The sequence below is a fragment of the Fundulus heteroclitus genome, chromosome 4, assembly GCF_011125445.2.
Source record: "Fundulus heteroclitus isolate FHET01 chromosome 4, MU-UCD_Fhet_4.1, whole genome shotgun sequence".
Lineage (NCBI taxonomy): Eukaryota > Metazoa > Chordata > Actinopteri > Cyprinodontiformes > Fundulidae > Fundulus > Fundulus heteroclitus.
Window position 1 is genome coordinate 37,318,234 of NC_046364.1, and position 27,978 is coordinate 37,346,211.

Consider the following 27,978-nt stretch of genomic DNA (forward strand, 5'->3'; position numbering starts at 1 on the left):
CACTCAGACCAGGGACAAAGTTATGGGGAACTTGGTCATGATTAGATAACCCAAGGTTCAGTTTATCTTCCAGAAATAGAGTGTAATATTTCGGTTTTAGTTCTGGTTTATGTTATTAGTTTTAGTTTTCCTCCTCTCTCCTGTTTTTGATTGTCTGGTTGTTTTGAGTTCTGTCTTGTTTGGATCCTCGTTTTGTTGGTGTTATGTTTTGGTTTACCTTGTTTTTTGTCATCACTTTTATGCTTAGCCTATTTTTTGTTATCTGGCCTTAGTTATTAGCTTTTTTCAGCTCGTGTCTGTTTGGTCTTATTTTCTACCTTAGGGTTTTTGTCCATCAGTCAGTGTGCTCCTTTTATCACCTCCACCTGTTTTTGTTAATTAGTCCCGCCCTGCTCTCCTGTTCCGTCACCTATTTAAGCCCACCTTAGTTATTTGTCTGTTGCCAGAATGTCTTGTGTAGTTCCCTCCCGTCAGCTTGCGGTAAGCACATCCCAGCCTCTGTTATTTTACCTGCCCGTCTGCTAGTCCGTGTCTGATCTGTTCTTTGCCCTCCTGTTTTTTGAGTCGGTTTAGCTTATGTCTGGTCCTGTTTGATTCCCGTTTGTTCCCCTTTTTTGCCTCCTGGATTTTATTATTAAACCCCTTTTCAACACATAGCTCTGTGTCTGGCTCACATTTGGGTTCTATCTCTACGATTTATTACATGGAGAGAGTATAATAGACCTAATAACCAAACAAGACATGGCCATCGCTGAAAAGTGACTAGATAGGCAAATCTGAAGAACCTACAGAGCTCTACAACCCTGGTGGGAGAATCTGTTGACTGGGTAATTATTTGTTATGCACATCAGCAATCGGGCCTATATGGAAAAAATGGCAGAATAAAAAAGCACTGTTAATCAAGTGCAACAAATAAATGGTGTTCTTGTTAAACACATATACTGCTCATCAGCTTGAACACACCATCCCTATGGTAAAACAAGGTGGTGGCAGACTTAAACTGTGGTTATATTTTTTTTCTTTTGCAGGGAGAAGAAAGCTGGTGAGATTTAACCTGAAAATGCTGTCCACAGATACTATCTGTCAATCACGTACTATCCATCCAAGCTGACAGAGGGTGGACTATTTTGTAAATGAAGGCAAACCAGTTTTTATTTTAGATATTTTTATTAGTAGATTGTATGCTCTGTATTACCTCTTGCTGGAGTTATTCAGCTGCAACTGGTGCCCAACACAACCAAGTGTAGGAGCTTTCACTGATGCTTCAGAAGTCAACGATTTTAGAGTAATCCTTAAGGCTATGAGTGTATGCATACCAAGAGCTGAATAAAGGTGACAAGAGCATAGGAACAACCAATCTGTGAAGCAATGGTATTCAAATAGGAAATAAAGTTTTGAAAGAAGGTGGGAAGGAGAGGCAGGACCTTGTTTTCAAGCAGTTTGTAAATCATTCCACTCCCACTGGGTTTTGCTTAAAAAACACTATTACTAAAGTCCTTTACCAAGCCTTATGTATTCTCTGAAACAATTACGAAAGTTTCGAGGCAGCACATTATACTTTCCGAGCTCACGGGAAATTCCATCCTGATTTCACTCAGCAAATTCTCAGCCCTCATTTTTTCTATTAATTTCCTCCTCATGTGGGGCTGACACTGCTATGCCTCGATGTTTCACAGTCAGAACGCTCTAATCCACGTAAGGACACCATTGCTATCTGTCTTATTGAATACAAAATGGACTCCATCCAGGAAGGCAACACTGATCAAGCCCAAAGTAAAAGTAAATTTACACAAGACTGGGAGGTGTGTGAGTGTGTGTGTGTGTTAGTTGTTGTGAGTTAAGAGGGAAATGGCTCTTAAAAAAAGACAACAATGAGGAAGACAAATGACAGAGTGTGTGATGTGAAAAAGTCTGTGATCGAGTATGGGAGGTGCTGAGTGAATGAGAGGATGCAGGATGCAGAAAGAGAATGGCAGAACAGAGAGGGCTACTCTTACGGCCAACAGTTGGCTGATTGATGATGATGAGAGTAGCAATGAGGAAGAACATCCACCTCTTCAGGGAAAATAATGAAGAACGGGAAAGGAAAGAAAGGCTACTTTTGCCTGTCCCACATATGTCTTTGCCTCACACCCTATTTGTTTAGTTATATCTGCCACATACAAATACTGCCATTCTTTCTTCACATTGATCCACCCAATAAATAAAAGAAGAAGAAATACATAATAAAATGAAAAAACGGGCCTGGAATAAAATAGGTCATATGAAGAATAGGAAGAAGGATTTTTTTTTTTTTTTTTGCATGTTTAATGCTGTAGCCTTTGAAACATGTTCTCATTTAGGTTATTTTCTACTTGCCAATTTTTCGTACCCTTTGGTCAACACCTTAACATGCTTTCCTCCACATTCCCAGCTTTTTTGTTGCAACCTCTTTCTTCACCCCATATCTCTCACTCATAGACTTGTTCATGTATCTGTCTCTTTGCTCTGTTTTTCTTTTTCAGCCCAAAGTGGGGTGGCCACCTGCTCCATTAATCAGAGTCAGCCCAGTGAGGACACCAGTGCTCAGAGTGTTGGCCCTGTACCCTTCCACCATTAGTAAGCTTTCTAAATACTTTGTGCAGAGGAGAGAACAGGAAATAATACATTCATTTGTTCTTTTTTATTAGGTAAAGTGGGTAAAGAAAGTAAGGAACACATTTTAAAACTGCTTACGTTTAAATATTAGCAATGGACAGATGTTTGCAACCCAGGTGATCCACAAATACAAGGACATCAAACATACCCACGCAGATTCTCACTTATCCTGGTCTTTGCAACAGAAAACAGGTTTAAATCGGAGGAGAGCAGTCGTTCACTCAGGTTTTTCTGAAAATGTTTCAATGTTTCAATTCGGGTGGCTCACACTTGAGCAACCTGTAGTTGGTGCGCTGCTATTTTTAAAGGACATGGAGGCTCATGCCCCTAGGTGCATTTCAAGTCAGATGCAAATCATTGACCCACCGTCACTGTCCTGGGTCGTTAGAAGCTATTGCTTGGTGTGAGTGGAGTACTTGGTCACCTGAATCATGACAAGACTGCTGATGTAAACTCTTTAGATGTCTTGGAGGACTGAGCTGTAAACATTGGGGAGTTGAAAACACAATACTCCCCCTCTAGTTATGGGTTTTAAATTTTATTTCTATAGCACCGTTTCACAACAACTGTCATCTTAAGGCACTTTACAAAGTCAATTTAAATCAAATCATACGGAGAGAATTGCGCAATCGCGCAATCTATCTGGATTCACTGCACACAGCAAATCTATGCAGTGCATAAAATAAAATCCAAGCTGAACTTTAAACAAAATAATAATAAACCAGGTTATTATGTACGATTTTGCAATTTCGGTGAGATGGTGTTCCATGGTCCCACTGTATGCATCAGGTGCTGATCGGAGCGCACCACTGACTGACAAGTGGAGAAGATGCCTTTATTGGGTAGGTTGCGTTCTGCGTCTTTATTACCCCTGCTGGATGTCAGCTGTTTATGTGGCTGTTTTTTGGGATCTGCTTATCTGAGATCGAAAGTGCTGTTTTTCAACCAATTTGGTTGGTCTTTGAGCTCTACACCTGCTGTGTTTCTGGAGCGCTGTTGCTCCGCTGGCGTTATCAGCTGCAGTTGGAGTCCTTTGCAGTACACGGCTTCTGCTGGTTTCTTGTTCTTCTTGTTCTATCCCCGTTTTGGAAAAACAATTCTGTATATATGTTATTTTATGAGTACATACTTAAGGACTATTGCAATATATATATATATATATATATATATATATATATATATATATATATATATATATATATATATATATATATATAAGTGGCTTGTACTTGTATAGCGCCTCATCTGGTCCGACGACCCCAAAGTGCTTTTATGGAGCTAAACCAGTGACAGCTTGCAGCGATATTGAAAAAAGATTTGGCATTGTAAAATTAAACATTGAAAAATTTCTTGCAAAAGATTTTTGAATTTTTCATGTAATCGTGCTAAATCAGTTGTTTCTTAACTAAGTAGTCTAAAAGAAATGATTGTTGTATTTTGATTCTTTTAGTAAACCATGTAACTTGTTATAATCCCAGGTTTTGGATAGCGGTAATATTGGTGTAGCCTTAGTGTGGATGTGTAATGTTGCTCACAGAGGTGAGCAGAGACCCACCATGAGGAAGACGGAACAACATCTCTGCTAAAGAAGCTAGTTGTTCTGCTAAAGAAGCTAGTTGGCATCCAAACATTTTTTGGAAGGAAGAATGTAGTAGATGCAGTAGATACACACACAACAGAAATGGCCACAGCTTTGAGGGAATTGTGAAACTTAGTGAAATCTCTACACTTTTACACGCCGTGGACTGTGGCTGGAGTTATTGCTTCAAGAGCCACTACATAGACATATCCTGGATATGGGCTACAACCTGCACACCCCCACTGCAAAACCAAGGACCACACTAGAAGTGTTTTACTTGAGATAAAGAAAAAGGGCTGGGTAGGTTGTTCAATGGTCCAATGCTAATTTCATTTGCTTTACCCACCCAATTGAGAATTTATGGGTTACCGTCAAAAGGTAGATGAGAGAGACCAGACCAAACAATTTATATCAGCTGAATGCTTCTATTATGGATGTTTGATCTGTCAAAACACCACAGACTTATTTCATACTCGATGGATCAATGCAAAAGGAATCATTTGAGTGGTGATATGGTACAGTGAGTAGACATACTTTTCAGTAGAATCCTATAGCTAGATGTTAAGGTCAGTGTAATGTTAAAGTCACTACATCAAAACTGCCTTGAAGAGATTGGCATAAGCATCAATTTTGTCTTGGACAAATTAGAATTCTTAATCTAAAAAACAAAGCTACATAAGGATTATAACAGTGCACCAATTCAATCTTGTTTATAATAAGCTGTAAAGTCCGATGTGGTATTATTAAAGTGTGTAATTCTCCCCACAGGCTTTTTCAGAGGACTGCTGTTGTAAGGTGTTGTGTGTAGGGTTTTCAGGTGAAAATAACATGATCCACACTTACATTGCACATTCAGCTGGACCTGTGCCTCTCTGCGCTTGATGTTAAGGCCATTGTACGGAGCTGTCTGACACCGATACACCCCCATCATGTCCCGGCTGACATTCCTCAGCCTCAAGCGGCCATCGGCTGTCTCCACCACGGGCCTCCCCGAAGGCATTAGCAAATCCTTCTCTGTCCGTGACCACAGAATTGGAGGACGGGGTTTACCATCAACCAGGCAAACCAATTCAGCATTTCCTCCTTCACGTACACTTACAACCTGACCCCCTGGTGGTACTGATAGTGTTGGAGGAGTGACTGGAAGAGAGAAAAGGAAATTTTATGAAATGTTAACGTATCACACTTACCTCATCGATATCAGACGAAAAAAGTAGTCAACAGAAATCAGATTTCTTTGTTCTCAGATTTTTTTAAGTATAAATGTTTTGGGTAAATGGGGAAAAAACAAAACAACTTGGCCAAACTTTGTGCAGAGATCTATTTCACTTTCAGTGTCTTAATCATTGGATGAAGACAAATTATTGCCTGTGGAATAGAATGGGAAGAAAAGCTATAACTCTGCATTAAATATTTAGGAGGCAGTCATGACTTAACCATTAAATGCTGTTCAAAGAGTAAAGCTGGAATAACAGATTAATGGGGAATATAATTATATGATTATTAAAAATAGACAAAAGATATGAAGTTGAAAAGACGTACTACCAATGATAGGGTTTAATAAACAAAATTACGGAAACAAAAGACACTACTCTACTTTTGGCAAGTAATGTGTATGTATATATATATATATATATATATATATATATATATATATATATATATATATATATATATATATATATATATATATATTGTGTGTGTTGTCTTTGTCTGATTTACCGTTTAAGGTCTAAGCTGTGGTTAAAAAATGGCTAAAATAAAACATTTTAAACTAATTTTTATTTTGCAATCAATTTTTCAAACAAAAAAAATTGACACGTCAATTTGAGATATACCAATACAACTTTAGGCACTATGTGGTTAAAAACATTTGTTTTTGAAGGTTATTTGAACATATCGTGATATATATTGTGTATCGTGATATAGCCCAAAGATATTGTGATGTTAGATTTTCTTCATATCGCCCACCCCTAATTTGAAGGTCAAGTGAATATACAGTAAGTAGTTATTGTCATTTGGAGTACATTGTAGTGTTCTAACAAACATTACCTGTTGTAAGGATTAGTTTCATTTGTTTTTTGTTGGATAAAAAATATTTAGAAAAGTGTTCATTTTTGTCTGATTTAGTTATTTTGCAAAGATGTTAATTTTGTACATCTTTTAAATTTATTTTAGAATTTAAAATACCAGAATTTGTCCATAACATAATATGTTTTATCTATCCGATTACATTATTTCTAAATACTAAATTAGATGTCATGATTAGTTGCTCAGTACGTGAGTTGCCTTCTTACCAATAACTTTCTTAATCTTACTTGAGTATTTTCTCAACTGGCAACTTATCACTATTGCTTGGGTAAAAAAAAAAAAATTGAAGTAGCGTCACTCTTATTCTAGTACAATTTTTGGCTACTTGCCCCACCTTTGTCTGAAATTCGTGTGATATAAAGACAGATAAATGAAAATCTTACCACTGCTTTGGGAGATGTTGACATCCACACGAAGCTCTGGGACCCTGCTGCCAGGGAAGTTTGCCACACAGCTGTACATAGCCATGTCACTGAACTTCACGTCAATAATCTCCAAGCTACTTGTGCCGGGTGCCATGTCTGGGTCGCTGCGCAGTAACACCAGGTTATCAGAGGTGAAGACAGGAGCACCATTCTTGTACCAGGTGTAGTTGATTTTGTCCTGTGGGGTGGCGTCAACGTGACATGACAGTTTCAAGTCCCGATTAATTTGGATGCTCTCACTGTCCTTGTTAGCGTCCGGTGTGATTTGGAAAGTCAGGTTGCCCATTGCTGTGAGATGCAGTAACCAAATAAAGATTATTACTTTTGCAGTCACTTGTATTATAGCATCAATAACTGTAAAAAATATTTAGAAAAAAAATTGTCAAGTAGGGACACTTAAGCAATTTTAAATAAGCAATTAAGTGGATAAAAGTGCTATAAACCAAAGAAAGATGGCTAACAGAATGTTGGTTGGGTCTATGCTACAGTGAGGCGTGTAAAAGGAGGGAGAAGCATGAAAAATAAGAACCTTAGGAAAAAAAGAAAATTGGAAACCAAAGAATAACTAACAGAGGAAAGGGAAATTGTAAAGGAGTGTGAGAAAAAGGGAGCCAAGATTTGGTATAAAATAACAGGGGGATAAGGAGGAGGGGGAACACAAAATCAAGGACAAAGAGTAACTCTCACACTGTCACATTTAATTTTCAGTTTCAAAGGCTGCGTTTTCCCAACTGATTTCCATGTTGAATGCAAAACAGCCCTCTTTTTCTCTGCTAAACGGCAGACAGTGAAGAGGAGAGGAGAGCTTATAACAAGATACATGGACAGTGCTAATATATTTTATGAAATTATCAGCTTTATATGAGAATAGTGTGCATTTACATTTACATTTGAGGGGTTTGTGAATGTTATGCATATACATTTATATATCAATATTATTTGGTCTTGTCTTTATTATAGGGACAACAAGTGCTTTGTTCATAAATCAACTCAACATTAGGTTGAAGCCAAGGTGTAGTTTGAGGTTAGAGTGAATTTTTAGAAAATAATAAAATTCCCTCTGAAGTCAATGAAAACACAGTTGCATGTGCATATGTCACCTACCAACTTCTTTTGAACTGCAGCAACTTTAAATGCACGTCTCTCTCATCGTCTTTCCACCTGTGCTGGTGTGAAAATGGGTTCAGGCCCATTAGGCTAACAGGAGAAACGTATTTGGCATACGTTCTCCACAGTGTTAACTAACAGAGGATACTGTCACTAATTGCTTCCACTCCAGTCTAACTAATTGGAGTGAATAAAGATGATTAAAGGCGCCAAAAATAGCCAGGGGGGAGGAAGAATGGAAGGTTTCTGCTTTAATGACAGGGAAATTACAAAAAGAGCAATACTTAACCCGCCCACTCTGACAAGATCCACATCAGCTCACTGTAATGATGGATTAACTGCTTACAGCACACACCGACTTCCCCATTAATACAGTCCCAAATTACTGTCAGTGAATAAGCTTGCAGTAACTGGAAAGGTATTTTTTTTTATCCTCAGTGAGGGAAACTTTTACAGCTTTAGGAAATCATTGTCATTAGTAGTAATAGGAGGAGAAGTTGTAATAATATACAGCAAACTGAACTGATTTATGTACAATTTTGTACAGTAATTTATTCTGTATTCACACCTCCCAGAAGTTTAAAAAAGAGAGAAAAAAAGGGAGACTTTGGAGCACAAATTAAATGGATATTTATGTATTCAAACCTTTATGAGCTTTAATTAACATTTCTAAAAAAAAAAAAAGAACGGATATTTGGCAAGCAGTGGCAAATCAAACATTTGTTTGATTACCCTTAAAGATAATCAGAATGGTAAAAATCGACCACAACCCAGGTTAAACTTTAGCAACTGTACAACACATTTTGTAGGAATCTACATATATGTATTTTTTTTATAAATGGCTCTTTAGCAAACACTGTTTTAATATGTTTCTAAAGACATGCAGTCCCATATAATTATGAAGCAGTTTAATTGTTTGAATTTTAATTTAGCTACTTAATATGCAACTATTTGAAAACAATAGTGCCATAGCATGCCATCTAACCTAAAGCAACAAGATCTAAGCACATGCATGTCAGTTTTTTCTTCTCGGTTTATCTCTGTGACTGTATTATACTGCCACAAACAGGCATGGCATGGTTATTATAAGATTTTGGGCCATTTTTATTATAAGATTATAGGCCATTTTTATGGGTAAAGACATCTCAAGAAACAATAACGTCTTTGTGATTAACCTTTTTTGTAGAATAAAAGAAGAAACGATTTTATATATATATATATATATATATATATATATATATATATATATATATATATATATATATATATATATAGTAATTCCAAGTGTTCCCTTTATATTTTTGAGCAATATATATGAAATATAGATTAATGAAGGCAAGGCCTGAAAACCTTTAACACTTATAATATCTCTATTGCAATCTTCATATAATCTGCATGTCAAGAAAATAATTAATTGGTGAGGGTAGGGCACCAATAAAAAATCTGGTCCCAAGGGTGACACTTTACCGAATCGACCAATGTTTTCAACAGTGAAAAATAAATGTTTTTGAATCAAACCAGCTATGAATAGAGATATATAGATCCTTTTTTACATATAAAGTCGCCTCAGCTTTTTCAGTTACAACAATACTTATTTGTTATTTATGACAGAAATGTCTTAATAATAGCAATAATAATGATGGAAAAATGGCAACCTTAACTTAACCTACATTTATAGTTGAATTCCTATTGATGGTGGATGGAAGTATTGTTGAAAATTGTTGTTGTTTGTCTCCCTGTGTCTCTGTGTTTGGCCTTGGGATTGATTGGTGCCCTGTATGGTGTATCCTGCTTCATCCCTGTGAAATATTTTGATTGGCTTTAGCCCTCTGTGACCATGAACAGCACGAAGAGGGAACAGAAAAAATTGTGAATAACCAATGAGTGAGTGTTAAGAATCTGAGTAATTATTGTTAAATGACCTTCTTGTCCTTGGGTCATAAAATTCTCCAAAAGCTATAAGAAAAAGCTCTGTTTGCTACCTTTTGATTTGATTATAATCGCAACACCCCTGGTTAAGGTTCAACATTTTCCACGCGATACAAGTGTAATAATAAAAGATTTATGTTATCCACAGGAACATCACCAAACTCTGCACCCTTTTTCACTAACCATTATCCATATTATGTGCAGGACAAAAAAACTAAGTCATTTCACTTACTCCTGACAGTGAGATTGACATTCTTGCGAGCAGGGTTGCCCACATTGTTGGTTGCTGTGCAGTTGTAGAAACCTGCATCCGCTGGTGTGACCGCACGCAAAACCAGTGTCGGTCCCCGAACTTGAGCACTGAGGGGGAGGGGTCCAGGATAGCGGGACCATATAACAGTGGGTGGGGGTAAACCTGCAGTCACTTCACAGGTCATGACCACATCTTGCCCAGGATCAACCACCACACTGTCGTTGACAGACAGCCGGATCATAGGGGGAGCTGCAAAATAGATAAACAATGTGAAATGAGTAAAGCCAGCATTACACTCTTTCTTCTATATAAACGGATAATCTTTACTTTTTCTGTCCTCTTTAAAAACCGAAAGGATTTGAAGTATTGATGGATTAACCTGGAAGTGTTTGTGTATAACGTTCTAATGTGCACTTGTCATACTTCATCCATAGAAAATCGAAAGATGTCAAATGCGCACATAAATATGCATAGATCTATGCATACGGAGTATATGCACATACTCTTTAGAAGCTCATAAAAAATGAGCTAGTTGTGCAAATAAGATGTTTAAAATAGTAATGCTTTATCAGTACAGCCACTTAATTAGTTTATCAGCAGTATTTGTTTATTCACAAAAATCTTTGGGAGAGGCAAGTGCAGTGGTGTTTTATTAACATGGGTAACATGTGTCAAAAGTAAAACTTTCAAACACCAAGGTGGTGTTTGTTTGTTATATAGTTAAATAAATTTTAAACCTGTGGTGCACATTTCAAAGATCAAGTTTGCTATCAAACAGAGGCGAGTATCTGCTGGATTTATGAAAAAACTCTGGATGTTTGATGTTTCCTCTGTGTCTGGATTCAAGAGTTTGTTAACCAGATAGCTGAAATTGTCGGTGGATTCTGTTTGCCGCCTTCTGATTAGTTTTAATTTCTAACTTCATTAGACATCTCACATTTGTTCTTATGTAACATCACTACAATCCAATACTTGTATTTGGGTCCAATGTGAAGATAAATACAACTATAGATGGCTTGGTTAGAAAAGTGTGAATATTTCTGCTTCATACCAGTTGCAAGATTTATCATATGGTGAATTTTAAACACAAGTTGAAGAAAATCTTACAGGGAATTTATTTTCCAGATGAATTAACATGTTGTGTATATAGACATATTTTCAAGGTTTGTTGGGTAGTGGACTTCACTATATTTCATAAAGCTAAGCTTTATGAAATATACAGCGGCTTTTGCTGCTGTAGTCAAAGTCACCGTGACTTCAGTAGCGTAATATGAGTTTGTTAGGTAATGTAAATAGGTTGCACAGATCTAGTGATAAGAAAGAGAATGCAGCAGCATTAAAAGTTGAAATCCCCCCTCCTGATATTTTAAATATGTCATGATTTAGAGTTTTGGTTGTTTTGGACTTTTACAGGCTTTTCTTGAATCAGCCCTGTCACCTCTCAGCCACCATCCTATCATCCAATCAGCTCAGTCCTTCCTGCCACCACTCTGCTCTTGATCAGCTCCACCTGCTGCCACTAATTACAGTCAATGCCGCTCACCTGTTCACCTGCCTACATATACCTGCCTCTTTCATTCACTCTCTGTCAGAATATCTCGTCTTGTCTCATGTGCACTACCGCCTTGGCTCGCTGTTTCTGTGCGCTCAGCCTGTTGGTCTCTTTGCCCTAGTTCAGCCCTCACTAACTTAGGTTCCAGTGTCTGTGTGCTGCTCAGTTTCTGCCCTCTTTCATCGTTCTGCTCAAGTCTGTCACTGCCTACAACTCCGGTTCAGTATTGGTCCTGCCATTCACCCCACCTGCATCCGTTGTCTTCTGCCCAATATTGCCTACCTGCCTTATCTACAATTGTTCACATTATGCAATAAACTTTTGCATAATGTGAAGAATATTAAGAATATAAAGAACGAAGAATATTAGGTTCTCCAGCAGCATTCATGACATAAATATGTTTAGGTTATGAAATATGCATGTTTAAATGTTGTAATTAAAGTTAATATATTTTAGTACCAGTGGTATTAAAAGGTATTAAAAGGTTGTTTATAAATTAAACTTATAAATTGAGGTAAATAATTAGATGCTACTAGCAACAAGAGAGCTACGCCTTGTGCAAATAAATACAAAGTTTATCATACTAATATGAGAGCGCAACAAAGCCAAAAACCACAAAAATATTTAGATGTATTATAGTACAATATCTTAATATTAAGAACATAAGGTTGTACACTGTATAACTGAGTTTCCTCATCATTAAATCTTGCAAATTAGTTAAACCTTTGAAAGCTCTTTATAATAAGCAAATGACCAAAATTTACACAAAATAGTTTTTTTTAATAAAATAAAAAATAGGGATTAGATAAACTTGTGTTCATCTTTGTTATATGTAAGTTTGTTAACAAATGGGTTGAGGCTACCAGACTCTTATTTCAAGAAAAAAACACAGGTGTTTAAGGGGACAAAATAATCCTGTTGTGACAGAAATCTGATTTACAACTTTTTCTTTTTTTACATACTAGAATAATAAAAGAAATAAAAGTAAAACAAAAACCTATTTTAAGAGAGGTAGGAAAACCTGCCTGTAGGTCGCCACTGGGATATTTCCTATACCAAAATTAGCCCAATAATTTTAAATAAATATACATTTGAGAACTTTCACTGGATTTATATTCTACTTAACCTACATCACAATCCTATCTACAGCACCTTCTAATACACATTTGCATTTCACACCTCAGGGCATAAATGGGGTGACAGAAGCAGAGCATTGAGAGAAATGAGCTTGTGACCAGGCTGTTGCCTATTGAAATCCTTTGAGTGGTTAAAGATTTTCGCACAAACCATCTCACCACTTGTCAATTACAGTCAGAAGAACACCAAGAGGCAGAGCAGTCAAGCCCCACTTTCTCTTTTGAAGTGACTAGTCCATGACTGTGCAATACAGCTCAGTGATGAGTTTATGTGTAAGCCCATATGTCATTGTACTCTATTGGAGAAAAGAAACTCAATTTTGACACAATGCAGCTTGTAACGATTAAACGATTCTTACAATGTTTGGATAGGAACACACTGTTATACTATTTTCTTGTGTTTTTCTAAATCAATTTAATATATTCCTTAATTTGCAAGTTTCCCTGTCATGAGTCTGGCTTATACGTGCGTGTATGTAAATGTCTGAGTCGGGTTAATCCGTGGCAAACAGACATCTACCAGTGGGCGTGGCAACTCTTGCAACTGACTGCAATCCTCTCATCAAGTTTTCTGTGCGGGAGTATCAGTATGACATGCTCCATGGTATTACTCGACAGCTTCGGTCTCAACTGTTGTTGCTGTCCGCTCTCCAATGCTGAGTTCTGCCTCTCTCAGAAAAATAGATCAAACCTCCCCTCAAACCATCGTCCTCGGCCACCATCATTCTTTCCACCTCCAGAACCAAACCTACCACCAGAATCAGCAAGCCCCAAATATTCTCTCTCTGTTTTTGAGCATTCTCCTTGAATCCATCTAAATTCTGGATCCCCTGCTGTATAGTGGTGTTATGGCATTATAATGAAAGACTGTGTGGAATTAATGAAGGTTGTGTTAGGAGGATACCAAAATATTTGACCCAAGGCACATTGTTTGGGGCAAGTTTACCAAATTCTGAGAATAAGTACGTGAATTTATGAATTTGGGGAACTTTTAGAATTTATGACAAACATTTATGAGAAACATTTGGAAAATGTAACCTACTTAGAAAAGATTAAAAAGTCTCACTTAATTTCAGAAAGTGAGCAAAACAAGGTTAATATTTCAATATAGTGCATGGAAATGTCTGATTTCAACTGTCTTTCTTTCAGGTACAAAAATTCTAAGAGATCATGCAAGCTGCCCACCCTTAGCTAATCTAGAAAAAAAGAGTACAGCTGGTAAGCCTTTCGAGGTTCAAAAAGTCATAGAGAAAAAAAGAGAAAAGGTTCATCAGATTTACAGCTCAGTACAACTTAAGACCAGCAACACACATTTCTGCATGGTGCCTTTCAAACAACAAATGCGTTTACCTTATTTACCTCAGAGCCCACTGGACCTGTGAAGTGGAGTTTAACCAGAGGAAATGAATCTGTCAGCACATTGCCGTGCCGTTCACTGGCTGAGCTCACTGTTGTGTGCTAACGAGTGCATAAATCAAACTGTGTTGTAACTTTGCATTATTTCAATATTTATACATCAGTAATGTTCTGTCTTGTGAAGTGCCCCCCGACTAAGAAAAATGGTGTTAAGAAACTAAGAAAATATTACAATGTTAGCATTTCGGTATTGTTTCAATGATGGGTTCAAAAGAAACTGGTTAAGAAATTTATTTGAAAAATGGATTCAGCAAAACTACTACATTTACCCCCAAAAAATACTATAAACAAATAATGTGTCTGTTTGCAATCCTATTGAATACTTTAGAGTAACTGTATTTATATTGTATAAGTAACAGAGAACGCATTTTGATCTCGAGCATCTAAGATAAAGATAAGTTAATCTCCAATGGGATGCAGACCAACAGTGTACCGGAAACAATTCATTGCTCTAATAGGTTTTAAACAGTACATCCTTTCATCTAATCTTCTTTTCAACAGCAATTATGAGGATGAATGGGCGTACAGAAGCCCCACAATGTACGTTACGTATGCATGTTTCAGTCAGTGCAGCAGCATGCAAAAATCTACACACACACTTGCTGGCAGCATCGAAAGGGCGACTATGCAAAAACACAGACACACTAATGTGATCGCTTTAGCAAACTTCAGAAGTGATGGCTCTGAATCTGACAAGAAATTTCATTGGCATAACAGCTGCAATGAGAGAATAAATAGCTCTGTCTACTTCCATTGTATCAAGGCACAACACAAGCAAAGCAACCCTAAAAGGCCTTCAGAGCCCTCATGAAAGTTTGTTTTCATGATGGTTCTCTGTTTGTTAAGCATTATTCCAGTATCATAAAGAATCAATATGTAATATTGTAATTATATTATTTAAGTTAAAAAATGTTAAACATGTTAGTCTCAGCTTTACAGACAAATGGAAAATGGAATGATTTTATATAGTGCTTTTTCTGGTTATTACAACCACATTCAATGTGCACAACTTCATACACCAATAACAGGGTTAAATGCCTGGTCCAGGGCCACATTGACATGTGACAAGGGCAAAACTGGAATTAAACCCACAAACCTTTTTAACTGTAAGATAACTAATCTTCCCCATAAGCCACCAACCCCGCAATAATATTCATTAATGTATACATTTATTTATTGTTTAAGAGTTCCGTAAATTTTGAACCATTTCTTGCAAGTAGAGGTTGAAATTGTTGGATTTGATCACTGGACATCTGTGAATCACCAGATTCAAAATATTTCAGAGCGGGAATTTAACCTGTTTTGTCAGAAATACAGGAATTTCTTAAGATGTGAAGGCTTTAGCATGTTGTTTGGATCCTGAAACATCACGTTTTGAAATTCCTTGGTCTCTCAGAAAGAAATAACTGCCACAGCTGCCCCAAATGCCAAGGTAATTATAGCTATGTTTACATGGACAAAAGTAATCGTAATAAAGGGTCGTTCACATTAAAAATGTGTCATGTAAAAACGCCAATCGGAATATTGTGATTGGATTAAACTCAATTGGAATGAAATTTTAATGCGAATAAGAGGGGTGGTTTATGCCGCTTTATAATCTGATGGACATGCATATAAACGTTTGTCAGGCTCAAGTTATTCCGAATGTGGCAAACTGACCAGAGTGTGCATGTGCGCCCAACGTAAACGTGGCATATTTCTACATTGTTGAGTGGTGGAAATATGTCAGGAAACAAAACTGTCGGGGCTCCCGATACAACTCTTCTATTCGAAATATTAAAGGAGCTCAAAATGATTTATTCAGTTACGACTCAACCATAATTAGAACCTCTTGCAAGTCTAGCCTGGGCACACGGAAGACAAATGAATTTGTACACTATTGCTATTTTTTTTACTATTTTTTTTACTGTTCAGCAAAGATGGAAGTTCTTCTTGTGTGTGTGTCTTTTTTAGGGAAATTTGATAACTGCACATGGTGGTTCCATTCTGAATAAAGTTAAGTGCAAATACGCGCACATTATGATCGGATTCATTGATCGTGTGCCCATACAAAGGGTACAATCATATTTTTGTTTGTTTGTTTTTTTTAAACCGAATACATGTCAATCTGATTGTGAAATTTTGTGCATGTGAACATAGCCATTGTCATTGGTTTTTGTGACTGTACACAATTACTTCATTATCAGCATCCTGTTTTTACTGGTATCGGTCTGGTGATCGGTTTTGTTTGCAGTCTAATATTAGTTGATAAAAAAAAAGAAATGACAGATGGTGTAAAAAATGATGAAGCATATAATACTGAGAAACTGTGAGGAAAAAGCATGGAAACACAGCGGGAAAGATTAAATGTCCAGCTCCCCATGTTTCCTTAGGTGATTCATCCCTCCTTTCTGCATTTCCTCTTTATTCTAACATCATGCTTCACTATAAGGTGTTGTCACCTGTTTGAAATATGATGAATACCTTGTGACAACCTGCTTGTTGCACAGAGCTGGCTGCACCGTTTTCCTCTCTCCCTCTAACCTCCTGTCCTCTGACAGCCCAAGACACGCCCTGGCCACGCCCCCAACCACATGCACTCACCTGATTTGTCCGCAGTTCAAGATGGCTCCCGACTGTAGTTTCAAAAATGTCAGTGTCTCAACAGACAAGAGACAGAGACAACCGTTACCAGACAGAGGCTTTAAAAATAATTAATCCAAGGCTGTTTAACCCCTCAGGCTATGTTTTTTGAGTTCTTTTTGCTGGATAGATTTTTCTTTCACAGATCATTTAAATATAAGCCAGCTGTAGCCAACAAAGGCCTATAAAAGTAGAGAACAATTTGGGGAAACCCTTAATTAAGAGAGTTCATTTGGCATTAATTTGGATGGGGCAGCTCTCATATATGTAGAAAGGTGGGGATGCATTTGCTTCCAAAACCAGGGATTTAAAATTGTCTGAGCTTGTAAATAAATAAAAAACTTTGAATTAAAGCAACTTCTTTGATAGAACAGAAAATACAAGAAATCAAATATGTAACATGTATCTAAGGAAACCCAGTGAGTCTTGACAAGCAGCATTCACTCCTGGAGAGGCGTAGAGCTACAGGGAGAGTCGTCTGCATTGTCCATGGCTTTGCAGCAATCCCTCACACTGAGCAAGCATGAAGCGACAGTGGAAAGAAAAACTGCCCTTTAACGGGAAGGAAAAACCTCCATCAGAACCGGGCTCAGTATGAACGGTCATCTGCCTTGACCAACTGGGGGTTAGAGAAGACAGAGCAGAGACACTATAAGAATGACAAGCAAGCACAGAAGCACACATTCTTCCAGTAATCTGTTCTATATTAGATGGTAATAGCGGGTGATCTGTCATCCCTGGATGATGTCATAGCTAACAAAATGCCAGACCAGGTGTACCTACTATGAAGAAAAACATGACAGAGAACAAAAAGTTAAAAGGTGAAATGATGACAAGCAATGCAAATTGGAGAACAGTAGAATCCAGCAGCGTGAGAGAAATAGGCCCTGATGTCCTCCAGCAGCCAAAGCCTATAGCAACATAACTGTAGAGATAGCTCAGGGTAACATAAGCCACTCTAACTATAAGATTTGTCAGTAATGCTCAGTAATAACCTTAAAACAGGACTGTAAAGTTGTGAGGTAACTGTTTTGATTCAATCTCACTACAAACTTACTCTAAACAAGAGCGATTGGGGATTTACAACTAAACACAAGGGATCTCTTCTTATCAAAAGGGGTTTGTTTAACAGTTGCCCACTTGATGCATGCTCAGGATATGGGTTTAAATCCAAGTAATATTCAATATAACCTGTTACCTTGATGTAGCTGAATAGCAAATTATTATTTCATGAATACTAATAGAGTGATTCTAACCCTATTGTTTTTAACTGAAGTGCAATTATATTGAGAAGGGGTTTGGTTTAATTTGAAAGAATTGGACTATAATTGGAATAACTTCAATTAGATCAGACAATAATTAATTTGATTTGAATGAAATTGTATTATATTTGCCTAACAATATGAACACGTTGTGTGTACAGTACAAATATGAATACATATAATTGAACATAATCATATTTACTAAAGAATGATTGCCATTTCTAACACACTGATTGAGCAGATACTTGGAGAACACTGACTAAAATTAAAAAGGATTTCAATTTCCTTTTGTAAAAATCATAATGACTGATAAACTCAATCATACAATTAAATATTACTCTGTAAAGCACATAAGGTGTGACCAACTACGTTTAACAAAATACATATGTATTTTTTTTTTTTTTAAAGTATGACTCGAGCTTCAACAAAAAGCTTGTCAGTGCCTGTGTTGCTGCTGTTGCACTTGATCCCCTTGTTATGACAAATCTGCTGTGTTCATGGTTGCCACCTTTGCTTGGAAGTTCAATTGAAGATGACACCAAATGCAGGAAGCGTTAACATTGTTTATGTGGTACTAAAACTACAGAAAGAGATAAATGAAAAGCTAACTCTTACTGTAATTTTTTAAAAATCAAGTCAATTCACTCTGATGATGGGGAGAATTATGCATTCAACAGAGCTATACCACGTCATGCTAGCTGTTTTTGTTTTTTGAAAGCTGGAAATCGTCTTGTCAGCTTGAACTAAACTGTATTCAGAAAATACACTAAAACCATGGTGAGTAAAGTTATGGTTGAACAGGAAAGAGATATTCTGTTGTCTCCTTATAAACTCACCTTCTGTTGGCACAAAATCTCTTTGTGATTTTCTTTATAATTCAAGGACTGAATATTGAGAATCATGGGCTGTATTTGAATAAACCACTTGTGGCAATAGTTTTAAGTATTTACTCTTCATAAACCCAGAGCTGTTAGTGTAATTGCACTGTGGGCAGCCGTATTGGATGAATGCCCTCAATTTTTAAGATGCTCATTATGATATAATTTATGTAAATAGTTGCATATCTTCTTTTTTCACATGCTTGCAAAAATAAGTATAAGAATATACACAGCAATAAGGTAAAACATTAAAGCCACCTGCCCAATATTTTAGTAGTCCCTCTTATACTGCCAAAACAAGCATGACTGATCAAGGCATTTATTCCAAAAGCCCCCTAAAGGAATACTGTAGTATCTGACACCAAGATGTCACTGACGGAACAATGTTAAGCAACGCACTGCCTTATGTCTTCCAGCAATGAATCTTGATTCATCAGTCCATGCCACCTTCCTACACCACTCTATGGCCCAGTTTGAATGCTCACATGCCCACTTTTGTCCCTTTTAATAGTGGACAGGGGTCAACACAGCAACCTGATTGGTTTGTGGCGATGCAGCCCCATAGACAATAAACTGCAACACACTTTTGACCAGCATTAACTTATTCATCAGTTTGAGCTACAGGAGCTCCTTCCAGCCTATGCTCCCCATATGCCATCCCTGGTTGACCACCGTTCCTTCAATGGATCAGTATTGATATATAGTCCCTTGCTGACAAGGAACAGCAAGCAACGGCTGAAATATTTGATGTGGTCTGATACAGTCATCTAGGCATCACATGGACTTTATGTACAAATTAGCTTAAAACCTGCATATTTTTCCTGCTGCCCCCTTAACTCTTGAACTATGATGACAAGAACTACAGCTTACCTCTCCACATGCTGTTCCATTTTATGTGAGGCAGAGAAAGACAATTTTTTTTCACTGGATTGAGTTAATGAGGGCCCAGTACTAAACGTCTAAGGCCAGGATTATGATAAAAATAAAATACATGAGTAAATCCCTTTGTTTCAGTGTGGTGACTCAAAATATGTCATAACTTTAGATCAATCTAATTTAGGCAGTAACTAATGCCGCAATGTAAAACAGATAATTGAATGACACAATAAACGCTTTTTACACACTGCACAATTAATTTCTGGAACACTTTAAAAACACATCAGATATCTATACTGATATGGAACGGGCGATGTGTGACGAACAAAAGCATGCCACATCATTTGATGTGACATACTTTTATATTAATTTTCACTTAAAGTGGCAAAAATTACACAAAGGTATATCAAATTAGGGGAACATGATTGTGCCATCCTTATCCCTTTGAAGGAGGTTTGGGTTTTTTAAACCTCAGACATCTAGATATGTGTGCTCCTGACTGTTCAAGTGAGAGACAATCTGATCAAGAACTTAATGAGGTCCTAGCTATATGTAAAAAAATAGTCTACAAGAGTAAGACATTCAAAACACCAGTCAACATGCCCAGGACTGGCCATCTAAGCAAGCTTATGCTGAAAGTAGACCACACGATGCTAAAAGAAGTCTCCGAAAACCCTAAAATATAATTACGAGACTTGCAGGAGGTTCATACTATTGTTGATATGAAGGTGCATGCCTATACAATTAGAAAGAGACTACACAAGTTTAACTTTCATGAGATGCTCCCTGAGAAAAACATAAAGACCAGATTAAAGTTTGCTAGAGAGAACATTGACAAAGACCGGAACTTCTGTAATCATGTTTTTTGGACAGATGTATCAAAAATATAATGATTTGGAGATAAGTTTGCCATTATCAAAATATAGCATTAGAGAAGATAACCTCATACCAGTTTCTAAGCACACAGCCAGACATATTATGGTTACGGGGTCCTTTGTTGTAACTAGACTTGACAAGCCCACCATAACAGAATTTCGGCATGTAACAGAGGGTGTTAGAAAATGTTATTTTAAATCAAGATTAAAAACACATTTGTTTAGGATTGCCTTCAACTGTTCTAATTAAACTGTTTTACTGAAACATCACTAGTTCCGCTTCATAGTCCAACTGTTTTTAATATTTGCTTTTAGTTTCTATTTTTCCATGTTTTATTTTGTTTCTACATTTTATTCCAACATGCTATTATTCTGTTTTATTTTTTCTATATTTTAATCATGTAAAGCACTATTTATTGTGTTTGTACTGAAATGTGCTATACAAATACATTTGCCTTGCCTTAAACAGAACTGGTGACAGTAGTGAAAAAAAAAGTCCCAGTGAACCCATCTAGTCCTTGGACAATGTCAAAGTTAGGGGTGACTTCAAAAAAAAAGACTGTGCATGCAAGACAGCTAGCTTTCACCGCTTAAAGTGACAAAAGCGAAACACTTTTGTGTGTTTCATACATCCACACATCCATTTAACATGCCTATATACATGTGTGTGTGTACTGGCCACTCATGCATGCAATAACCACCTTAGAGCACACATGTGCATGGTCACACTTCTTACCTTCCTTTATTTCGTTTTTCACATTACCCCTTTCATTGTGAGTGCTCCTGCCCCAACAACTGTTCTCCCACCCACACAAGCACAAATTCAGAATATATTTTTTCCATCACTCTTTGGGGCTGTGAGGTCCTGACAGATTGGCTGTTTTGGCAAGCCTCTGAGGGCTGATGCCAGGCCAACAGTTATTGTTGTGGCTGTTGTGGATTCAAATTTGTCTCTGTGCTTGTGTCGACTGCACTGATAGGATACGATTGATTTCAGCCATAGGAGTCAAAAACAAGAGGAGGGAAGTCGACAGTTGCATCGATGAAAGTAAGGAATACCTATCAAACACATGCTTTAGAATCTGTGAAAACCGCTTTCCTCTCTTACCTGTTGATTTTAAAATGGTCCATTTTTAATACTAGTAAATAACAACAGTGAAATAAATTCATAAAATATTTTCTAATACATCAGTTACCTTTTAGTCACACTCTTTTTTATCATAATCCATCATCTGTGGTCCCTTGTGTGGGCTCAAATTAATAGCTTGTCTGTTTTACTGCTTTCACCAGATACCACACTCATCTCTGCACTTTTTTTTAGCATTACAAATTTTAAACCTTCTGTTTGAGTTATTTTTTGGATTAAACTCTCATCTCTAACCACTCAGCGCTCATACAATTTTAGAATAACAGTTCTGATACTTATTGGAATGCTAGGGCACTGGTTTTGTTATAAATATTGAAATAAATAAATAAGACCTGATGCAGAGACAGCTGAACAGATCTTGAGTTTGCTTAAAATTATGTGTGTGTATATATATATATATATATATATATATATATATAAAGCTGCATCCATCCCATACATCACCAAGTGCAATGCAAAGAGTGGAACACAGTGGTGTAAACCGTGCCACCACTGGACTTTAGAGCAGTGGAGGTTCGCTCTCTGCGGTGACAAATCACACTTCTCCATCTGGCAATCTGATGGACAAGTCTGGGTTTTGGCATATGCCAGGACAACTGTGCCTCACTAACTGTATTGTGCCAAGTGTAATGTTTGGTGGAAGACTTGTTCTGGTGTGGGGTTGTTGTTTACAAGCTTGGCTACTCCAGTGAAAAAATATGTAGCAATATTGCATAATTCCATGCTCCCAACCTTGTGGGAACAGTTTGGAGATAGCCCCTACTGCTTCCAGCATGACTGTGCGCCAGAGCACAAAGCAAGGTCCATAAAGACATGGATGAGAGCGTTTGGTTTGGATGACCTTGACTGACCAGCACTGAGTCCTGACCTCAACCTGATAGAACACATTTGGATTAGAGTGTTGACTGAGAGCCAGGCCTTCTTGTCCAACATCAATATTTCACCTCACAAATGCGCTTCTGGAAAAACAGTCAAATATTCCCATAAACCAACGCTTTACCAAAAGCCTAACTGTATGGCCGATGGTACATCATTGCCCATATATGATAAGGTGAGAGTTCTAAACTTCCACCAGATCAAAATTTCAAATATAGGCCTATGTTCATTTCACGTGCATGTAATGATTTAAAGTTATGTGGTTATACGTATATCTGGCATTTTTAGATTTAAAGCTGTCTTTTAATTTTACCAAAATGTTTCTTCTGAATGGAAGTAATATTGACATTTTGGAGTGGCCCAGTTGAAGTCCACGCTTTAATGGACCCTAAAGATTAGGGTGAATGCAAGGGGGACTTCCTACTTGAAGCTCATCAGCAAAATTAACTGGAGAAAATAACAATGGGAACAGGCAAAAAGCTGTCTGGTAATTATAAGAAGGGCTGGAATACTGGAATACCAATGTAGTTAGATTCCTCTGATTATTTAGAAGAGCATAAAAAATTATGAATGTGCTGCTTTTAATAAAATGTAAAAGCTTGAATTTAATTATTTTAAATGTAAATATAGCTAGGGTAGATATAGTTTTGAGCTTAACTGTATATTTGTTTCATAGTGAAAACAAATGAAAATAAATATGTGACACAAAACCTTCAGATAAAAAGTCCTGAATGGAAGTTTACTGTAAAAAAAAAAAAAAAAACACACTTATGCATGAAAAATGAACTGATTGATACACATACTAAACTCAGGTAGCTTGATAATATCTTTTTGTGCTAAGGCACACATTGTTTAACAATTAATTAGTCACCGGAGTAGTAAAACCATCACTTTTCTATAGAAGCAGTAAATAAGCTGTGTGTTTAAACTTTAAAGCCAAAGAGGCCCTAGTTGGCAGATTGCATTACCTTTGATCAAAGCCAAGACAGGTTAGTTGCTGCCACAGAAAAAAAAGTAAAGAGAGCGAAAAAAACATGTGATAGACCTTTTCATCTAAGGAAAAAAAGTGCATTACCAAAAACGTCGAACTATTGCTTAGAGGGAGTATTAATGTTTAATTTTTTTCCAGTTAGGGTGGAGATTTAAAGAAGCCGACTTTAGCATGCAAGGTTGCGTATCTAGCCAGCAGCATCCACTCGAACAAAACAATTGTTAGCGGATTGCCTGCTATGTGGTGCCTGTTTACACTTACTTAGCCCATTTGACCATGATTACTACAATAAACCCTAAATAGTCTTCATTACATATAGCCACAAACTTTTCCTTGTTAATTGATTAACTATGCCAGAGATCAGATTTTGGATACTTAAATTACTTAAGATAACTGATAAAAGCTTACAAAGCACAACTGTGATTTGATATGAGTAGTATTTAGCAACAGGAAAGAGAAAAGGATAACTACACAGGGGAATAAAAAGATTTTTAAAACACACTAAGCTCTGGGAATTCCCTTGTGGTGCATCAGTCTGACCGTAACAAACCTGACAAGACTGTCAACGGCAACAGTGTTGTTGTAAGTAAGAGAGTTGCCGGGCGGTGGCGTGTAGATGGACAGAGCGGTGCAGAGAGAATTGGAGATAACAGGGAGCGTGACAACTGAATTACAGCTGACGGCCCTGAGATGAGCTCTCAGCAACAGAAAAACTAGACAGGCATACAACACCGCACACAGGGAGGCAGGCGAGAAGATAGAGACAGTGAGACGCAAAAGCCAAAGGAAAGAAAAAAAGAAGACGCCCAGACAGGAAGGGAGGTAGGGAGATGGACACAAACCAAGGAAAGTGAAACAATGAGGTAGTGAGAAATAAAAAGTATTTCCTGCTCAAAAAAAGAAAATTAGAATTCTGAGCCATCATATAGCAAGAATGCAGAAAAAAACATGACAGTAAAGTTTTATTAAATCATAAAAGGAGTAAGGATCATAGCAACATGTTTTAATAGAAAAGCGTAAAGAATGCACCTTTGAAGGCTTGTATGTGGCGGTGAATTGGAAGGATGTGTTTGTCATGGTAATTGCAAATACGAGGATAAAAACAAACAACAAACATACCTGTAGCGTTCGTTAGCCTGAAGGTGACTGACTTATCTTCAATGTTACACACATTGCGGACAGACACCTGGCAAGTGTAGTCTGCAAAATCCTTGGGCCTTAGGTTTTTCAGTTTTAGCACCTTGGTCTCACCCTACAAGGGAGAAACAAGCCACATTACAACATGCACTGTATGAATTGTTTCCATTTTTGTGGTTATTTAATCACATAACAAAACACTGAGATGAGCACATCCAGTCTCACTACATCTGCATTGCATTACAAAAACCTTATATCAATGAAGGGACTATTGTTTTTGTGTCTATTTGTGTCTTCCATTTAGTCTAGTAAAGCACAATAAAACACAGCGCATGTGTATTATATATCCTGACAATCAGCTAAATCAACATTGATCCGTTGGGCTGAAAAAGATGGAGCATTTTGAAAAGGCTTTTCCGTGTGCCATTAGGAAAATTAATTTGTTTCTGATTTTCAGGTCAAAACATCAAAGCTAAATCCATCTAAACTCCCCATTCTTAAACCCGTCTTTCGCACGATCATCTCTCTGTGTTTCCCATGAAAAAAAAACTGTAATATTTTCCTGAGACAGAGACATTGAGTCAGAAAGGATAGGCGATGAGCTAAGAATGGCCAGGCAGCCCTGGGAGGAGCTGGGCCGACTGTTTTATTGAACCCCAGGGAATTCATTGGTGGCTGACTGACGCTTTGATAAGTAGAGAAAAGAAGAACAGCAAGCTTTGACAAGTGTTGTGATTTATAAACCCTATTTTTGCTTATAAAATTAAGGCCTTGTGTGAAGACTAATACGTTCTACCAAATAACGTGATCACACATTATGAGATGTTCAGGGGGGTTGCTGGAAGACAAACTCTCCACAAATCCAATAAAGAGCAGGACAGGGCCACCAGGTCTGATACTGAATACAAACTGTGAAAAAATGATTTGCATAGCTGGAGTCCTATGGTCCATAAATTATACTTTAGGAAGATAATATAAATTGCATGAAATGCCTCTCAGCCTTTGGAAAGGCCACATGTACAGATGAAAATGCCAATGACTGCACAATTACAAAGCCTATCTAACCCTTAAAGTTATGTTTGAAATTAGGGTTTTAAATTAAAGATGCATGCACGATTTTACTCTTGACTAAACTGTATGGACTGAAAACAGCCTCAATAGATTTGTATGCTCTGTAAACCTGTTTGTGTGTATATTTGGGTACTTGTATGTGTAAAACATGATTTATAAACCTTTTAAAGCGTTGTATGTGTAACTTTGGGTATTTGCAACCATGTGCTCAAATGCACACAAAAATACAAAAAATTACGAGTTCAAAATAAAATTACACACACACACACACACACACACACACACACACACACACACACACACACACACACTACTCATACAAATCCTTAAATACGTGTGCATGACTCACCTGTTACACATTGACAACGCTGGGTTTACAAATCATGTTTTCCACATACAAGTACCCAAATATTCACACAAACCGGTTTACACAGCTTACAAATCTATTATCACAGACGCGCGCCCTATATTGAGTCTGTTTTCTCTCCAAAAAACTGCACCACAGCAATGTCTGCAGTTTAAGGCAAGGCAAGTTTATCTATATAGCACTTTTCAGAAATGACAATTCACAGTGCTGTTTAGTCAAAAATGGAGGCTCAAAATCTTTGTTTTCCAGTATTTATGGTTTGAGTTGTAGTCTTCTTACTTTTGAAATGAGGTTTTCTAATTGTATTGTCTGCACTGCACAAAAATATTGAATCATTGTCACAAATAAAAAAAAAATAAAAAATCAACCATTAAAAGACCTAGAGATCCTTGCAAAGACTGGTACATGTTACAGTACAACATTTACATCACACAAAGCTACACTGCCAAACTGATTTGGAGCTATATATTAACCGTTTTCTTGCAATTACAAAAGCATGTTTGATAGGCCATGTCACCATCAGCTTACCACTAGTGGCTAAAATGTTTTCCAAAAATAGCTCAAATGCAGTCAGATTGAAAGGTTGGGTCAATGTCCCCCCAGAAGAACAAATCGATGTCTAGATGTGCCATAATTTTCTTCAGCAATCAAGAGTCTGCACACAAATAATTTGTTTACAGCTACACTGTTCCTTTTAGTTTATAAATACATGAATGGCTTAGCACCAAACTACATTAAAGATTATTGAGCTCTGAGATCACTCAGGTTGTCTAATCCTGTAGTTCAACTTGTCTTTGCTTTCTTTTATTGTGCCACTGTAATGTACATTTGTACATGTTTTCTTTTAGATTTCTTCATCAGGTTCAGTAATTTAATGTATCTTGTTGCTGAAATGTGCTATACAACCTCTAACCACATCTCCAGTTGTTGACAGCCTCTAATAGGTTTTCTTCCTGGGTTTTCCTCCATCTATCTCCATTTTCCTAATCATCCATAATCAGTTTGTCTGTCCTTGCTGAAGAAAATGATCCCCACAGCTTAATACTGCCACCACTGTGTACCACAGTGGGAATGGATTTTGCATGGTGAATTGCAGTTTTAATTTTTCTCTCCATGTAGCGTGTTTGCACCCAAGCTAAAATGTTTAATTTGGGTGTCATCTGACTGGACATCTGTTAGATAAACCTTTAAGCATTTCCTTCATGCAATAGACCAACACAAAGTAGAGCATGACTGGAATAGTGAGGTGCCTTCTGGGACGAATGTTTGCAGTGTATCTTACATTAGGTTGTCAAGTTAAAGGGAGCTGAGCATAAATGCACATTCCCCTTTTCAGATTAGTCTTGGAAACTAATCATATTCATAACACTTTGCGTTTGTCCGATCAGACAAAATCACAATAAAATATACTGAAGCATTTGTTGCTTATGTGACAAAATATGAAAAGGTTTAAAGGGCATGAATAACTGCATGGCACTGTGTTTATCACAGTTCTCTCTTACCTAGGCCACATAGAAGAGTTTTCAACATGCAGAAAACCATGTTCAGCTGTACCTGAGTGTATAGAGGTTCATAGATGTCCACTCCAGTGTCTTTGCTCTGTTCGATAACCACAGCGGCACGTTTCCAGATGAATCTTGCAGGAGGGTTAGAGTTGACGGTGCACCGAAGGAATACCGTCTTCTCCTGGTAGAAACCTGTTCGTATGTCGCCGACTGTCTGGTGCACAGTCAAAACTGGGACATCAAGGT

At 37.3% G+C, this 27,978-nt stretch overlaps 1 protein-coding gene across 2 annotated transcripts in view; it reads right to left on the bottom strand.

The window, feature by feature from the left end:
• The window catches only part of LOC105930034 (MAM domain-containing glycosylphosphatidylinositol anchor protein 1), a gene marked incomplete at its 5' end in the record, with an annotated part of 105,147 nt that extends 77,169 nt beyond the window's left edge, over window positions 1-27,978 (bottom strand). For both annotated transcript variants that reach the window (XM_012868013.3, XM_012868012.3), the window contains 5 exon segments: window positions 5,060-5,356; window positions 6,691-7,020; window positions 10,001-10,270; window positions 24,772-24,904; window positions 27,782-27,978. In XM_012868013.3, the coding sequence (XP_012723467.2) occupies window positions 5,060-5,356; window positions 6,691-7,020; window positions 10,001-10,270; window positions 24,772-24,904; window positions 27,782-27,978 (1,227 nt within the window).